Source organism: Coturnix japonica, unplaced genomic scaffold (assembly GCF_054131305.1).
Source record: "Coturnix japonica strain WE unplaced genomic scaffold, WE-NBRP24 Scf073, whole genome shotgun sequence".
Classification (NCBI taxonomy): domain Eukaryota; kingdom Metazoa; phylum Chordata; class Aves; order Galliformes; family Phasianidae; genus Coturnix; species Coturnix japonica.
The window spans coordinates 583,953-601,561 of NW_028188976.1; the positions used below are offsets into that span (position 1 = coordinate 583,953).

The following is a 17,609-nucleotide window of genomic DNA, read 5'->3' on the forward strand; positions in this document are numbered from 1 at the left end:
AGAAGGCGGAGCTTTCTCTTTCAACCGTCCCGCCACTCACTCCGCCTTCCCATTGGCCGCGCGCCGCGTCCATCACAACCGACAACCAATCAACACCCGTCTCATCCCCTGGGAGGGCGGGGCGCGGGCGCCATGTTGGGCGGGCGCCATTTTGGCTGCGCCCCCCATAGGAGTCGGATGGAGGTGGGGGGCGCTATGGGTCTCTATGGGTCTCTATCGGTCTCTATGGGACCTTATGGGGCTCTATGGGGCTCTATGGGGTTCTATGGGGTTATATGGGGCTCTATGGGGTTATATGGGGCGCTATGGGGCCCTATGGGGCGCTATGGGGCTCTATGGGGCGCTAGGGGGCTCTATGGGGTACTATGGGGCGCTATGGGGATAAATGGGGCTCTATGGGGTGCTATGGCGCGCTATGGGGCTCTATGGGGCGCTATGGGGCTCTATGGGGCGCTATGGGGGCGCTATGGGGATATATGGGGTGCTATGGGGCTCTATGGGGTGCTATGGGGCTCTATGGGACGCTATGGGGATATATAGAGCTCTATGGGGCGCTATGGGGCTCTATGGGGCTCTATGGGGCGCTATGGGGATATATAGAGCTCTATGGGGCGCTATGGGGCGCTATGGGGATATATAGAGCTCTATGGGGCGCTATGGGGCGCTATGGGGCCCGGAGCCCCCCATTCTACATCGCTTCTGTCCCATAGGGGCTGCAAGAGAGAACGGCGGCGCTGCTGAGGAGGAGGTGAGAGCCCCATAGAGACCCCATAGACACCCCATAGACACCCCATAGCTGCCCCATAAACACTCTATATGTGCCCCATAGCTGCCCCATAGACACCCCATAGGGATCCATTGAGATCCATTGAGTTCCATGGAGACCCATAGGGACCCCTTAGAGACCCCATAGCTGCCCCATAGACACCCCATAGCTGCCCCATAAATGCTCTGTATTCCCCATAACTGCCCCCTAAGTAAGCTCTTAACCCATAACTGCCCTATATGTGACCCACAAGTGATCTATGGGCCCCATATCAACCCTTTAAGTGCCCTATAATCCCCATAACCACCCCATATCCACCCCATAAGTGAGCTATGTGCCCCATAACTGCCTTAGGAGACCCCAAACTGCCCCATAACTGCCCTATAGCCCCTATAGCTACCCCTTAAGTGAGCTGCTGGCCCCATAGCTGCCCTATATGTGCCCCATAAGTGCCCTAAGACCCCATGACAGCCCCATAGCTGCCCCATAAGTGAGCTGTTGGCCCCATAGCTGCCCTATATGTGCCCCATAAGTGCCCTAAGACCCCATGACAGCCCCATAGCTGCCCCATAAGTGAGCTGTTGGCCCCATAGCTGCCCTATATGTGCCCCATAAGTGCCCTATGTCCCCATGACAGCCCCATAGCTGCCCCATAAGTCAGCTGTGTGCCCCATAGCTGCCCTATATGTGCCCCATAAGTGCCCTAAGACCCCATGACAGCCCCATATCTGCCCCATAAGTCAGCTGTGTGCCCCATAGCTGCCTTAGGGTACCCCAAACTGCCCCATAGCTGCCCTATAGCCCCTATAGCTACCCCTTAAGTGAGCTGTTGGCCCCATAGCTGCCCCATAAGTGCCCTGTAGACCCCATAGCTGCCCTATATGTGCCCCATAAGTGCCTTATGACCCCATAGCTGCCCTATATGTGCCCCATAAGTGCCCTATGACCCCATAGCTGCCCTATATGTGCCCCATAAGTGCCCTGTAGACCCCATAGCTGCCCTATATGTGCCCCATAAGTGCCCTGTAGACCCCATAGCTGCCCTATATGTGCCCCATAAGTGCCCTGTAGACCCCATAGCTGCCCTATATGTGCCCCATAAGTGCCCTGTAGACCCCATAGCTGCCCTATATGTGCCCCATAAGTGCCCTATGACCCCATAGCTGCCCCATAACCCCCCCACTCTGCCCCATAGCGAAGCTGTGCTGAACCAACACCCACGGACCCCCCAGACCCACCCAGGTAAGGCCACGCCCCCTCCATTACAGCCAATGGGAGGCTGGGGGGTGGACGGGGCTTAGCTTGGCCACGCCCACATTGCCATATATGGAAGAACTGATTAGATATTCCATTAGGCCACGCCCACATTGCCATAAATGGAAGATCCAATAAGAGTCTGGCCACGCCCACATTGCCATATATGGAAGAGCCAATATGAGGCTGGCCACGCCCACATTGCCATATATGGAAGAAGCCATTACCATATATGGAATGAGAGCTGAGGGGGGCGTGGCTTCACAACCCTATTACCTTATATGGAATGATTGGGGGCGTGGCTTTGCTTTGGCCACACCCCCATTACCATATATGGAACTAAGACTGAGGGGGTGGGGCTTCACCCTTCCATTACCATATATGGAATGATGTGGGGGCGGTGCTTTGCTTTGGCCACGCCCCCATTACCATATATGGAACAGATGGGGGCGGGGCTTCAACCCCTGTTACCATATGTGGAATGATGGGGGCGGGGCTTGACTTGGCCACGCCCACATTGCCTTATATGGGATCGCCAATGGGGGGGCGGAGCTTTGCCCTTCCATTACCATATATGGAATGATTGGGGGCGGGACTTGGCTTTGGCCACGCCCTCCAATACCATATATGGGTTGAGAGCTAAGGGGGCGGGGCTTCACCCTCCCATTACCATATATGGAATCAACAATGGGGGGCAGGGCTTGGCTTGGCTCCGCCCACATGACCTTATATGGAATCAACAATGGGGGGCGGGGCTTCACCCTCCCCTATTACCATATATGGAATGATTGGGGGCGAGGCTTGGCTTGGCTCCGCCCACATGACCTTATATGGAAATCACTCGCTCTGACCACGCCTCCTTTGTTGTAGCCCCGCCCCCTTGTGGGCGTGGCCTGCAGGGCGGTGGGCGGAGCTTGGATCCATTGCAGCAATGGAGAGCCAATAGGAGGCGGGGATTGGCCGAAGCTCCGCCCCCTGTGACATCAGCAAGGAGGAGGAGCCAATCGGATGAGGCGGTAAGGGGGCGGGGCTTAATGGAGGGGTGGATCTATGGGGCTGAGGGATCTATGGGACTAGGATGTGGATCTATGGGGCTGGGATGTGGATCTATGGGGCTGGGATGGGGATCTATGGGGCTGAGGGATCTATGGGGCTGGAATGTGGGTCTATGGGGCTGGGATGGGGGTCTATGGGGCTGGGATGTGGATCTATGGGGCTGAGGGATCTATGGGGCTGGAATGTGGGTCTATGGGGCTGGGATGTGGATCTATGGGGCTGGGATGGGGATCTATGGGGCTGAGATGTGGATCTATGGGGCTGGAATGTGGATCTATGGGGCTGGGATGTAGATCTATGGGGCTGGGATGGGGATCTATGGGGCTGGGATGGGGATCTATGGGGCTGGGATGTAGATCTATGGGGCTGAGATGTGGATCTATGGGGCTGGGATGGGGATCTATGGAGCTGGGATGTGGGTCTATGGGGCTGAGGAATCTATGGGACTAGGATGTGGATCTATGGGGCTGGGATGTGGATCTATGGGGCTGAGGGATCTATGGGGCTGAGATGTGGATCTATGGGGCTGGAATGTGGATCTATGGGGCTGGGATGGGGATCTATGGGGCTGGGATGTAGATCTATGGGGCTGGGATGTGGATCTATGGGGCTGGGGGATCTATGGGGCTGAGGGATCTATGGGGCTGGGATGTAGATCTATGGGGCTGGGATGTGGGTCTATGGGGCTGAGGGATCTATGGGGCTGAGATGTGGATCTATGGGGCTGGGATGTGGGTCTATGGGGCTGGAATGTGGGTCTATGGGGCTGAGATGTGGATCTATGGGGCTGGGATGTGGCTCAATGTGTTTCTATGGGGCAGGACCTCCCTCCACCACTGTGGGGCTGCGCCGTGGGGCAGAAAGCGGCCGCCATCGAACTGCTGCAGGAAGCGCTGGGTGAGAACAGAGCACTTATGGGGCAGCCCCACACTTGGGGGTCAGCCCCACACTTATGGGGCAGCCCCACATGTGCTGACCCACGTCTGCTCTGCCCCATAGATTCGGATGAGGAGGAGGCGGCGGACGACGCGGTGCTGAGGGGGATGAGGGAGAGACGGCGGAGACTGAAAGGGATGCTGAGGTGGGGGGCTGCCCCATAAGTGTGGGTCTGCCCCATAAGTGTGGGGCTGACCCATAAGTGGGCTCTGACCCCATAAGTGTGGGGCTGTGGAGGGCTGCTCCATAAGTGGGGGCTGCCCCATAAGTTTGGGGCTGCCCCATAAGTGTGGGGCTGACCCATAAGTGGGGTCTGCCCCATAAGCGTGGGTCTGCCCCATAAGCGTGGGGCTGCCCCATAAGTGTGGGGCTGACCCATAAGTGTGGGGCTGACCCATAAGTGGGCTCTGCCCCATAAGTGGCATCTGCCCCATAAGTGTGGGCCTGACCCACAAGTGTGGGGCTGCCCCATAAGTGTGGGGCTGTTGGGTCTGCCCCATAAGTGGACTCTGCCCCATAAGTGTGGGGCTGCCTCATAAGTGGGCTCTGCCCCATAAGTGAGGTCTGACCCATAAGTGTGGGTCTGACCCCCAAGTGTGGGGCTGCCCCATAAGTGTGGGGCTGCCCCATAAATGGGCTCTGCCCCATAAGTGGACTCTGCCCCATAAGTGTGGGGCTGCCTCATAAGTGGGCTCTGCCCCATAAGTGAGGTCTGACCCATAAGTGTGGGTCTGCCCCATAATTGTGGGTCTCCCCCATAAGTGTGGGTCTGCCCCATAAGTGTGGGTCTGCCCCATAAGTGTGGGTCTCCCCCATAAGTGTGGGTCTGCCCCATAAGTGTGGGGCTGACCCATAAGTGGGCTCTGCCCCATAAGTGTGGGCTCTGCCCCATAAGTGTGGGGCTGCCCCATAAGTGGGGGGCTGACCCATAAGTGTGGGTCTGCCCCATAAGTGTGCTCTGCCCCATAAGTGTGGGGCAGCCCCATAAGCTCCATTTCCCCCCTTTATTCCCTCAGCTCCGTGGATTTGCTGCTGGCCGCCTCCTCCCCCTCCGCCATGTTACACCCCCATTAAACATCCCGCCCCATTTTTGCCTCATTTCGCCTTTTTTCACCCCAAAAATGGCCTCCAAAATGGCGGCTGCACCATGAGACTACATTTCCCAGCAGCCTTTGCGCTACACTTCCGGTTTAAGCCACGCCCCCTTGCCAACGCCGCCATTTTGTTTCCCTTTCCCGCCCGCCGCCATCTTGCCCCGCCTCCCACTCTTCCCATCATGCCCCGCGCGCCACCGCCGCCATTTTCCCTCCCCCTTTTTCTTTTCCCGCCCGCCGCCATTTTGTTTGATTTTCCCGCCCGCCGCCATCTTGTCCCGCCTCCCTTTTACCTCAGGATCCAAGATGGCGGCGCTGGAGGCGGAGCTGCAGCGTTGGGCCCGGGATGAAATGGGGCTCAATGAACAGCTCCATGAGGCCACGATACGGAGGTACCGGAAATTGGGGGGGGGGATTTAATTTAATTAGGGGGGGGGGGATTTAATTATGGGGAGGGGGCTTTAAATTGGGGACCCATTGGGAGTCCCCCCATAGGCCTCAATTGGGATCCCCCCCCTCATAGGCCCCGTTGGGACCCCCAACCCCCCATAGGGTTTAATTGGGACCCCCCCACTCCATAGACCCCAATTGAGGGCCCCCCCATAGGCCTCAATTGGGACTCCCCCCCCCATAGGACCCCATTGGGACCCCCAACTCCCCATAAGATTTAATTGGGACCCCCCCCCATAGGGCCCAATTAGGACCCCCCCATAGGGCCCCAATTGAGACCCCCCCCCATAGGGCCCCATTGAGACCCCCCCCCCCCATAGACTTCAATTGGGACCCCACACCCATAGGGCCCCATTGGGACTCACTATCTCCCATAGGGTTTAATTGGGGACCTGCCCCCCCATAGAGCCTCAATTGGGACCCCCACCCCCATAGGATCCCATTGGGACCCCCAAGCCCCCATAGGGTTTAATTGGGACACCCCCCCCCCCCCCATAAAGAGACCCCAATTAGGACCCCCCCCCCCTATAGGACCCCATTGGGACCCCCAACCCCCCATAGGGTTTAATTGGGACCCCAGCCCCCCATAGGGCCCCATTGAGACCCCCCCATCCCCTATAGGGCCCCATTGAGACCCCCCCATCCCCTGTAGGGCCCCATTGAGACCCCCCATCCCCTATAGGGCCCCATTGAGACCCCCCATCCCCCATAGGGCCCCATTGAGACCCCATCCCCTGTAGGGCCCCATTGAGACCCCCCATCCCCTATAGGGCCCCATTGAGACCCCCCCATCCCCCATAGGCCTCAATTGGGACCCCTCCCATAGGATCCCATTAAGACCCCCCACCTCCCATAGGGCCCCATTGAGACTCACAATCTCCCATAGGGTTTAATTGGGACCCCCAACCCCCCATAGGGTTTAATTGGACCCCCCCATAGGGTTTAATTGGACCCCCCCCATAGTGTTTAATTGGACCCACCCCCATAGTGTTTAATTACCCCCCCAGTGTTTAATTAATTACCCCCCCATTCAGGCTGTGCTCTGGTCAATGCGCTGACATATGGGGTACGTCATCAAACACGTCAGGAGCTGCAGGTGAGGGGGGGGCAATTAATGGGGGGGGGAGGCAATTAATGGGGGGGTAATTAGTGGGGGGGGGGGCACTGGAATGAAATGGGGGGGGTCAATAAGGGGGGGGGCATCAAAGTGGGGGGGGGGGTACCATAATGGGGATGGGGGGGGGCAATAAAATGGGGGGGGGGAAATAAGAATGGGGAAGCAATAAAATGGGAGGGGGCACCATAATGGGGGGGGGGAGCAATAAAATGGGGGGGGGGCACTGGAATGAAATGGGGGGGGGGGCATCAAAGTCGGGGGGGGGAGGTCAATATGTGGGGTGGGGAACCAAAATTGGGGGGGGGGTGCAATAAATGGGGGGGGGGGGCAATATAATGGGAGGGGGCAGCATAATATGGGGGGGCAATGAAATGGGGGGGCAGCATAATATGGGGGGGGGGCAATAAATGTGGGGTTGGGGGGCAGCAAAGTGGAGGGGGGGGGCATCAAAGTGGGGGGGGGGGTCAATATGTGGGGTGGGGGGGTACCATAATGGGGATGGGGGGGTTTAATATGGGGGGTGGGCACCAAAATTGGGGGGGGGGGGGGCATTAAATGGGTTATGGGGGGGTAAATAATGGGGGGGGGGGAATCACAGTGGGGGGGGGGGGTACCAAAATGGGGGGGCAATAAGGGGGAGGGGGGGGGTAATATGGGGGGGGGGGGCACTGGAATGATGGGGGGGTTCAATAAGTGGGTGGGGGGGTCAACAAAATGGGGGGGGGCAATATGTTGGGGGGGGGGATCAAAGTGGGGGGGGGGCCTCATAGTGGGGGGGGTCAATACGTGAGGTGGGGGGGCACCATAATGGGGGGGGGCAATAAAATGGGGGGGGGGATTAATAAAATGGGGGGGGCAATAATGTGGGGGGGGCAATAAGTGAGGGGGGGTCTGAAATTGGGGTGGGGGGTATTAATAAATGGGGGGGGGGCAAAAATGGGGGGGACACACTGAAATTGGGGGGGGGTGTTAATAAATGGGGGGGGCATAGAAATGGGGGGGGGGGGGGGGTCAATTAGTGGGGGGGGGCACTGAAATGAAGGGGGGGGTAATAAATGGGGGGGGAACCAAAAGTTGTGGGGAAACCAAAGTGCTGTGGGTGCAGTTGATGGGGGGGACCCAATAGTGGGGTGCACTGTGTCACATGGGGGACCCAAAATGGGGTGGGACCTAAAATGGAGGAGGGGGAAAATGGGGCTAAAAAGGGGAAATTGGGGTTTTTTTTAATTGGTTTTTATTTTTTAATGGTTTTTATTGGCTGTTTTTTGTAGGAACGTGGAGAAGATCCGGGGGAACCTGAAATGGTAGGAAAAATAAACCAAATTTGACCAAGTCCTTGAAATTTACCCCAAAATTTGCCTCATTTTTAATGTTTCAAAGTAGCAAAAATTTAACCAAAATCTCCCAATTTTGCCCCATTTTTAACCCCATTTTTAACCAAAATCCCTCAAATTTTCCCCCAATTTTACCCAAATTTGACCAAAAACTCCCAAATTTACCCCATTTTTAACTAAAATCTCCCATATTTATCCCAATTTTTGCCCAAAATTTGACCAAAATCCCCCAAATTTACCCCAAAATTTGCCTCATTTTTAATGTTTTAAAATACCCCAAATTTACCCAATTTTAACCTCAAATTTGACTAAAATCCCTCAAATTTACCCCAAAATTTGCCCTATTTTTAATCTATCAAAATAGCTCGAATTTGACCCAATTTTTACCCCAAATTTGACCAAAATCCCCAAAATTTGCCCCAAATTTGACCAAAATCTCCTGAATTTATCCAGATTTTACCTTAATTAAAACCCCATTTTTAACCAAAATCTCCTGAATTTACACCAATTTTAGCCTCAAACTTGACCAAAATCACCCGAATTTACCCCATTTTTAACTCAAATCTCCTAAATTTGACCAAAATCCCCCAAATTTACCCCAATATTACCCCATATTTAACCCCATTTTTAACCAAAATCCCCTAAATTTACCCCAAATTCAGCCCCAAATTTGACCAAAACCCCCCACATTTACCTCATGTTTAACCAAAATGCCCTAAATTTGTCCCTATTTAGACCCAGATTTGACCAAAATCCTCCAAATTTACCCCAATTTTAACTCAAGTTTGACCAAAAATACCCATTTTTTCCCCAAAATTGACCAAAATCTCTTAAAATTACCCCATTTTCTTTCAGGGTTCCACCACGTGGAGCAGGTGAAGGTGAGTGGGGGGGGGGGGGGGGGTGGATTTTGGGCTCATTTCATGCGATTTTGGGGCATTTTGGGCTCATTTCATGCGATTTGGGGCATTTTGGGTTCATTTCATGCGATTTTGGGGTATTTTGGGCTCATTTCATGCGATTTTGGGGCCATTTGGGGTTAATTTGGGTTGATTTTTGTCCAATTTTGGGCTGATTTGGGTCATTTTGGGATCTTTGGGGTCATTTGGGGGTTGATTTGGGTCATTTAGGGCCATTTTGGGTTGATTTGGGCTGATTTTGGGGTGTTATGGATCATTTTGGGGTCATTTTAGGCTGATTTGGGTCATTTTGGGGGTGATTTTGGGGTAATTTTAGGGCCATTTTGGGTTGATTTTGGCTCATTTTGGGGTAATTTTGGGTATTTTGGCTCATTCTGGAGGCGTTTTGGGCTGTTTTGGGCTCATTTTGGGGTTATTTTGGGCTGATTTGGGTCATTTTAGGGTTGATTTGGGTCATTTTGGGGCTGATTTGGGTCATTTTAGGGTTGATTTGGGTCATTTTGGGGGTTGATTTGGGTCATTTTGGGGTCATTTTGGGTTGAATTTGGGTTATTTTGGGCAGTTTTGGCCCATTTTGGCGTCACATTGGGGGTGATTTTGGGTCACTTAGTGTCATTTTAGGCCCATTTTGGGTTCATTTGGGCGCATTTTGGGGTATTTTGGCTCATTCTGGGTCATTTGGGGGTAATTTGGGGCTATTTTGGGGTCATTTTGCTGTGACTTGGGTGATTTTTGGGTCATTTTAGGCCCATTTTGGGTTGATTTGGGTCATTTTGGGGCCATTTTGGGTTGATTTCGGGTTATTTTGGGCAGATTTGGGTCATTTTGGGGTGAATTGGTTAATTTTTGGGGTGATTTGGGGGTGTTTTGGGTCGGTTTTGGGGTCATTTAGGGGCCATTTTGGGTAAATTTCGGGTTATTTTGGGGCTGATTTGGATCATTTTAGGGGTGATTTGGGTCATTTTGGGGTGAATTGTGCTTATTTTAGGGCCATTTTGGGTTGTTTTGGGTCATTTTAGGGGTGATTTGGGCCATTTTGAGCTGTTTTGGGTCATTTTGGGGCTGATTCAGGTCATTTTGGGGTTGATTTGGGTCATTTGGGGGCCATTTTGGGTTCATTTCGGGTTATTTTGGGCTGATTTGGGTCATTTTGGGGTGTTTTGGGGTCATTTAGGACCATTTTGGGGTGTTTTGGGCTCATTTTGGGGAGTTTTAGGCCATTTTAGGGTGATTTGGGTCATTTTGGGGTGAATTGTGGTCATTTTGGGGTAATTCTGGCCTGTTTTGGTCCCATTACTTCACCTTTTTACCCAATTTGTGCTGATTTTGCCCCAATTTTAGGCTCCCCGTTCCCCCCCCCCGGTGCTTCGGGAGCTGCCGCTGCTCAGACGGAACATGGAGGAGCTGCACCAGCTGCTGGGGGGCACAGCAACAGGCGTTAAGGCTGGGTACGGATATAGGGGATTTGGGGTAAAATAGGGTGGATTTAGGGCAAATTAGGGTAAAATAGGGCATTTTGGGGTCAAATGGGGCATTTTGGGGTCAAATGGGGGGATTTTGGGGGGATTTAGGGGATTTAGGGATTCTGGGGGGGGCACAGCAACAGGCACTGAGACTGGGTATGGATTAATGGGGTTTGGGGTAAAATATGGGGATTTAGGGCAAATTGGGGGGATTTAGGGTAAATTGGAGGGTAAAATGGGGCATTTTGGGGTCAAATACGGCATTTTGGGGGGTGGATTTGGGGGATTTAGGGGGATTTGCTGGGGGGGGCACAGCAACAGGCACTGAGGCTGGGTAAGGGTATAGGAGATTTGGGGTAAATATGGGGATTTAGGGCAAATTAGGGTAAAATTGAGTTTTTTGGGGTCAAATGGGGGGATTTGAGGGGATTTAGGGGGGATTTGGGGTAAAATGGGGGGATTTGGGCTGTTTCGGGGTAAAATGGGGGGATTTTGGGGTAAAGTGGGGGGATTTGGGGCCAAATGGGCGGATTTTGGGGTAAAATGGAGGGGATTTTGGGTCATTTTGGGGTAAAATGGGGGATTTGGGGCATTTTGGGGTCAAATGGGGGGATTTGGGGGCCCATTTGGGGGGATTTAGGGGGATTTGCTGGGGGGGGCACAGCAACAGGCGCTAAGGCTGGGTACGGATATAGGGGATTTGGGGTAAAATAGGGGGATTTAGGGCAAATTGGGGTCAAATTGATTTTTTGGGGGTCAAATGGGGCATTTTAGGGTCAAATGGGGGGATTTGGGGTCATTTTGGGGGGGATTTGGGGGATTTAGGGGGATTTGCTGGGGGGGCACAGCAACAGGCACTGAGGCTGGGTACAGATATATGGGATTTGGGGTAAAATAAGGGGATTTAGGGCAAATTGGGACAAAATTGAGATTTTTGGGGTCAAACGGGGGGATTTGAGGGGATTTAGGGATTCTGGGGGGGCACAGCAACAGGCACTGAGGCTGGGTAAGGATTAATGGGGTTGGGGTAAAATATGGGGAATTAGGGTAAATTGGAGGGTAAAATGGGGCATTTTGGGGTCAAATGGGGCATTTTGGGGGGGGATTTAGGGGGATTTGCTGGGGGGGGCACAGCAACAGGCACTGAGACTGGGTACGGATTAATGGGATTTGGGGTAAAATAAGGGGATTTAGGGCAAATTGGGGGAATTAGGGTAAATTGGAGGGTAAAATGGGGCATTTTGGGGTCAAATGGGGCATTTTGGGGGGGGGATTTAGGGGGATTTGCTGGGGGGGGCACAGCAACAGGCACTGAGGCTGGGTACGGATATAGGGGATTTGGGGGAAAATAAGGGGATTTAGGGCAAATTGGGGTCAAATTGAGTTTTTTGGGGTCAAATGGGGGGATTTGGGGGTCCATTTGGGGGGATTTAGGGATTCTGGGGGGAGCACAGACACAGGCACTGAGGCTGGGTGAGGATATAGGGGATTTGGGGTAAAATATGGGGATTTAGGGCAAATTAGGGTAAATTGGAGGGTAAAATGGGGCATTTTGGGGTCAAATGGGGGGATTTTGGGTCTATTTGGGGGAGATTTGGGGGATTTAGGGGGATTTGCTGGGGGGGCACAGCAACAGGCACTGAGACTGGGTACGGATATATGGGATTTGAGGTAAAATAAGGGGATTTAGGGCAAATTAGGGTAAAATTGAGTTTTTTGGGGTCAAACGGGGGGATTTGAGGGGATTTAGGGGGGATTTGGGGTAAAATGGGGGGATTTGGGGCCAAATGGGGGGATTTTGGGGTAAAATGGGGGGATTTGGGTTGTTTCGGGGTAAAATGGGGGGATTTGGGGGTAAAGCGGGGGGATTTTGGGGTAAAATGGAGGGGATTTGGGGTCATTTTGGGGTAAAATGGGGGGATTTGGGGCATTTTGGGGTCAAATGGGGGGATTTGGGGGCCCATTTGGGGGGATTTAGGGGGATTTGCTGGGGGGGGCACAGCAAGAGGCGCTAAGGCTGGGTGAGGATATAGGGGATTTGGGGGAAAATATGGGGATTTAGGGCAAATTGGGGGGAATTAGGGTAAATTGGAGGATGAAATGGGGCATTTTGGGGTCAAATGGGGCATTTTGGGGGGTGGTTTTGGGGGATTTAGGGGATTTCTGCTGGGGGGGGCACAGCAACAGGCATAAGGCTGGGTACGGATATAGGGGATTTGGGGGCAAATAAGGGGATTTAGGGGCAATTTGGGGTAAAAGGCATTTTGGGGTCAAATGGGGGGATTTGAGGGGATTTAGGGGGGATTTGGGGTAAAATGGGGGGATTTAGGGGAAATTGGGGAGATTTGGGTTGTTTTCGGGGTAAAATGGGGGGATTTTGGGGTAAAGTGGGGGGATTTGGGGCCAAATGGGCGGATTTTGGGGTAAAATGGAGGGGATTTGGGGTCATTTTGGGGTAAAATGGGGGGATTTGGGGCATTTTGGGGTCAAATGGGGCATTTTGGGGTTCACTTGGGGGGGATTTAGGGGGATTTGCTGGGGGGGGCACAGCAACAGGCACTGAGGCTGGGTGAGGGTATAGGGGATTTGGGGGAAAATATGGGGATTTAGGGCAAATTGGGGTAAAATTGAGATTTTTGGGGTCAAACGGGGGGATTTGAGGGGATTTAGGGGGGATTTGGGGTAAAATGGGGGGATTTGGGCTGTTTCGGGGTAAAATGGGGGATTTGGGGTAAAGCGGGGGGATTTTGGGGTAAAATGGAGGGGATTTGGGGTCATTTTGGGGTAAAATGGGGGATTTGGGGCATTTTGGGGTCAAATGGGGCATTTTGGGCCCATTTGGGGAGATTTGGGGGATTTAGGGGGATTTGCTGGGGGGGGCACAGCAACAGGCACTGAGGCTGGGTGAGGATATAGGGATTTGGGGTAAAATATGGGATTTAGGGCAAATTAGGGTAAAATTGAGTTTTTTGGGGTCAAATGGGGCATTTTGGGGTCAAATGGGAGGATTTAGGGGGATTTAGGGGATTTAGGGATTCTGGGGGGGGCACAGCAACAGGCACTGAGACTGGGTGAGGATATAGGGGATTTGGGGAAAATAGGGGATTTAGGGCAAATTGGGGTCAAAGGGGCATTTTGGGGCAAATTGGGGTTAAATTAGGTGGATTTGGGTATTTTGGGGGAGTTTTGGGTAAAATGGGGCCATTTGGGGGCACTTGGGGGTAAATTGGGTGGATTTGGGGTAAATTGGGGGGATTTAGGCATTTGGGGGTCAAATGGGGGGATTTGGGTCGTTTTGGTGTTAAATGGGGCATTTGGGGGTAAAATGGGGGGATTTAGGGGGAATTGGGGGGATTTGGGAATGGTGGATTTAGGGTAAAATGGGGGGATTTGGGTCGTTTTGGGGTAAAATGGGGGAATTTGGGGGTAAAATGGGGAATTTGGGGCATTTTGGGGTAAAATGGGGTGATTTAGGGGGGATTTGGGTGCAAATGGGGGGGATTTGGGGTAAGTTGGGGGGATTTAGGGGGGATTTGGGGTAAAATGGAGCATTTTGGGGTAAAATGGGGGGATTTGGGTAAAATTGGGGGATTTGGGGGTAAAATGGGGATATTTTGGGGTAAAATGGGGGGATTTGGGGTAAAATGGGGCATTTTGGGGTAAAATGGGGATATTTTGGGGTAAAATGGGGGGATTTGGGGTAAATGGGGCATTTTGGGATATTTGGGGATAAATTGGGTGGATTTGGGGTATTTGGGGGTAGTTTTGGGGGGCATTTGGGGTAAATTGAGGTGATTTAGGGCCATTATGGGGCCATTTTGGGGTTATTTGTGGCCATTTTGGGGTCGTTTGGGGTTATTTGGGGGTGATTTATGGTCATTTTGGTTCATTTTAGGGTTGTTTGGGGACATTTTGGTCCATTTTGGGATGATTTAGGGTCATTTATGGCCATTTTGGGGTGATTTATGGCCATTTTGGGCTCCTTGTGGCGGCCATTTTGGATGGGCTCATTTGGCTCCGCCCCTTTTCCCACAGAGGCCGAGTTGGGGGCGGGGCTACAGCGCCGGGGGGCGGGGCTTAACCGAGCCCAGCGACTGCTCCTATTGGCTGAGGCAGCTGACAGTCAAAGGAAGCAGCTGAAGGCGGCACTTCCTGTCCCGCCCCCACTTCCAAGGTAAGCCGGAACTTCCTGTTTGCGGGGGGCGGGACTTCCGGGGTGGGCGTGGTTTAATGCAGGGCTCTGATTGGCTGCAGGCCGGGGGTGGGTGTGGTTTCTAAATGCAAGGCTCTGATTGGCTGCAGGCCGCTGGAGGCAGAGCCAGAGCTGGGAGGCGGCCGTCGCCATGGGAACAGAACCGGAAGTGCTGGTGAGTGGGAGGGGCCTGGCTTCCTATTGGCTGTCAGCCTTAGGAGTGGGGCTTCCTATTGGCTGCTGGGCCATGGGGCGGGGCAACCCATTGACAGACATTAAGGCTCCGCCCTCCATCTCAAATCCTGCCTTCCTATTGGCTGCTGGCTTCAATGTCAATCAATGGGTAGCCTGGCTTCCTATTGGCTGCCAGCTACTATGTCAGTCAATGGTTAGCCCCCGCCCCCAAGTCCAGGCCTGCCTTCCTATTGGATGTTGGCTTCAATGTCAATCAGTGGGTAGCCCCGCCCCCAAGGCTAAGCCTGCCTTCCTATTGGATGTCGGCTTCAATGTCAATCAATGGGTAGCCCCGCCCCCAGGACTAGTCCTGGCTTCCTATTGGCTGACGTTGAGGCCCCGCCCCCTCCAGGCAGCGACTCGTGCCCTCTGCCGGATGCGGGAGGAAGCCATGATGGAAATGACGAAGCCACGCCCACTTCTGGAGTAAGCCCCGCCCCTCACCTGTCAATCATCCACTGCTAATTATGTGCCTCATTTACATCATTAATTAATTAACCATATGTTAATATGTTAGTATTTTCTTTTAATTAATGGTTAATTAGAGTGTTCTTGGTGCGTTTCTGGTTAACAATCTGTTCTCTCACTAATTAAGGATTAATTGCCGTTAATTGGCTGCTCCTCATTAGCAGTTATTAATTGGCCGCCCCTATTTAACTCCCTAATTAACCCAAATTAACTAATTAATTGCCATTAATTACTTACAGGAAGCAGCGGCTGATGGCAGCATCCAACCAGCAATGGCTGCAGGCGGCTCAGGTATGACGTCACTTCCTGTCCCGTCTGTGATGTCACTTCCTGTATCCATGACGTCACTTCCTGCCTACTGTGACGTCACTTCCTGTCTCAGTGTGACGTCACTTCCTGCCACCGTTCCCACATCCCCCTCGGTCACTTCCTGTCTCATTTATGACGTCACTTCCTGCTTCCTTTCAAGTCACTTCCTTCCTGCCCCCAGGTCACTTCCTGTCCCCTTTGTGACGTCACTTCCTTCTCCACTTCCTGTTTCACATCCTCACTCTTTTAGGTCACTTCCTGCCCCTATGACGTCACTTCCTGTCTTCATGACATCACTTCCTGTCTCCACGACATCATTTCCTGCCTCTATGACGTCACTTCCTGCTCCTATGACATCACTTCCTGTCTCCATAACATCACTTCTTGTCTCCGTGACGTCACTTCCTGTCTGGATGACATCACTTCCTGTCTCCATGATGTCACTTCCTGTCACAACATCACTTCCTGCCTCCATAACACCACCTCCTGTCTTCATGACATCACTTCCTGCCTCCATAACGTCACTTCCTGTCTCCATTACGTCACTTCCTGTCTCCATGACGTCACTTCCTGTCTCAGTGACGTCACTTCCTGTCCAGGAGCTCCTTGGCCGCCATTCCCCGCGCTCTGTGCTGTGGGCTCTGAGTCACATGACCAAGGAATCCATCCGGCAGCTGCAGGCCCCGCCCAGGTGGGCGGTGGTCACAGGGATCAGCCAATCAGGAGGCTGGGGTCAGCCAGGGGGCGGGGCCAGAGGGAAAGGGGCGGGGCTAAAGTGGGTTGGGCCAATCAGAAGGCCGGGTTAGGTTGGGGGCGTGGTCAGAGGGAAAGGGGCGGGGCCAAGGGGTGAGCAGCCAATGGGAAGGCAGGGTGGAGACAAAGGGGGGCGGGGTTATTGAGGGGGCGGGGGCTAAGTGTGAGCAGCCAATGAGAAGGCAGGGTGGAAAGGGGGTGGAGTTAATGAGGGGCGTGGTCGATTGGGGGCGGGGCTTGTGGATTGTGGCCAATCAGGATGAGTGGGTGGGGTTTAGAGGTGGCGGAGCTTATAGGGGTACAGCCAATGGGAGGCGAGGGTTTAATAGAGGGGGCGGGGCTATGACGGCACTATGTGACCAATAGGGGTGGGGTCTGGGGCTTGTGGGCGGGGTTTATGCTAATCAGGCGGCTCTGATTGGGTTTTGATCCACCAATAGGAGCGAGGACATTGAGCCCAATGGGAGCAGGAAGCTCCGCCCACCATAGAGACCCTCATTAAGGTGGGGTATGGGGGGGGGGGGCAGTTATGGGGCTGGGACCCACATCTATGGGGCTGGGGGGCAGTTATGGGGCTGGGTGGGGTATTTATGGGGCTGGGGGGGATCTATGGGGCCAGGGGGGCAGTTATGGGGCTGGGACCCACATCTATGGGGCTGGGGGGGGATCTATGGGGCTGGGTGGGGTAGTTATGGGGCTTGGGGGGCAGTTATGGGGCTAGGACCCACATCTATGGGGCTGGGAGGGGATCTATGGGGCTGGGTGGGGTAGTTATGGGGCTGGGGAGGGATCTATGGGGCTGGGTGGGGTAGTTATGGGGCTGGGGGGGATCTATGGGGCCAGGGGGCAGTTATGGGGCTGGGACCCACATCTATGGGGCTGGGAGGGGATCTATGGGGCTGGGTGGGGTAGTTATGGGGCTGGGGAGGGATCTATGGGGCTGGGTGGGGTAGTTATGGGGCTGGGGGGGATCTATGGGGCCAGGGGGGCAGTTATGGGGCTGGGACCCACATCTATGGGGCTGGGGGGGATCTATGGGGCTGGGTGGGGTAGTTATGGGGCTGGGACCCACATCTATGGGGCTGGGGGGGGTAGTTATGGGGCTGAGGGGGAATCTATGGGGGCTGGGGGGTATTTATGGGGCTGGGGGGGGATCTATGGGGCCAGGGGGGCAGTTATGGGGCTGGGACCCACATCTATGGGGCTGGGGGGGGAATCTATGGGGCTGGGTGGGGTAGTTATGGGGCTGGGGAGGGATCTATG

General features: G+C 53.8%; 2 protein-coding genes across 10 annotated transcripts; both read left to right on the forward strand.

Moving 5' to 3' along the window:
• The first annotated feature begins 97 nt into the window (after positions 1 to 97).
• Positions 98 to 5,099, forward strand: LOC146751587 (uncharacterized). 2 transcript variants are annotated; one of them, XM_085534023.1, is made up of 7 exons: positions 98 to 183; positions 711 to 748; positions 1,962 to 2,008; positions 2,891 to 3,036; positions 3,898 to 3,973; positions 4,076 to 4,157; positions 5,029 to 5,099. In XM_085534023.1, the coding sequence occupies exons 1-7, from the start codon at positions 133 to 135 to the stop codon at positions 5,084 to 5,086; spliced, it is 498 nt and encodes a 165-aa protein (XP_085390149.1). In that variant the 5' UTR covers positions 98 to 132; the 3' UTR covers positions 5,087 to 5,099. The 2 variants fall into 2 exon arrangements, with proteins under 2 accessions (XP_085390149.1, XP_085390150.1); XM_085534024.1 differs by having other exon boundaries at positions 179 to 219.
• A 5-nt stretch (positions 5,100 to 5,104) lies between these two features.
• Positions 5,105 to 16,852, forward strand: LOC107307361 (uncharacterized). 8 transcript variants are annotated; one of them, XM_085534015.1, is made up of 12 exons: positions 5,105 to 5,498; positions 6,591 to 6,652; positions 7,945 to 7,976; positions 8,863 to 8,888; positions 10,269 to 10,341; positions 11,508 to 11,543; positions 14,426 to 14,564; positions 14,693 to 14,757; positions 15,107 to 15,242; positions 15,524 to 15,575; positions 16,193 to 16,284; positions 16,787 to 16,852. In XM_085534015.1, the coding sequence occupies exons 2-12, from the start codon at positions 6,618 to 6,620 to the stop codon at positions 16,833 to 16,835; spliced, it is 735 nt and encodes a 244-aa protein (XP_085390141.1). In that variant the 5' UTR covers positions 5,105 to 5,498; positions 6,591 to 6,617; the 3' UTR covers positions 16,836 to 16,852. The 8 variants fall into 8 exon arrangements, with proteins under 8 accessions (XP_085390141.1, XP_085390140.1, XP_085390143.1 ...); XM_085534014.1 differs by lacking the exon at positions 11,508 to 11,543 and adding an exon at positions 12,009 to 12,039 and having other exon boundaries at positions 5,106 to 5,498; positions 10,269 to 10,346; XM_085534017.1 differs by lacking the exon at positions 11,508 to 11,543 and adding an exon at positions 12,009 to 12,039 and having other exon boundaries at positions 5,106 to 5,498; positions 10,269 to 10,346; positions 15,169 to 15,242; positions 16,173 to 16,284.
• The last annotated feature ends 757 nt before the right edge of the window (positions 16,853 to 17,609 follow it).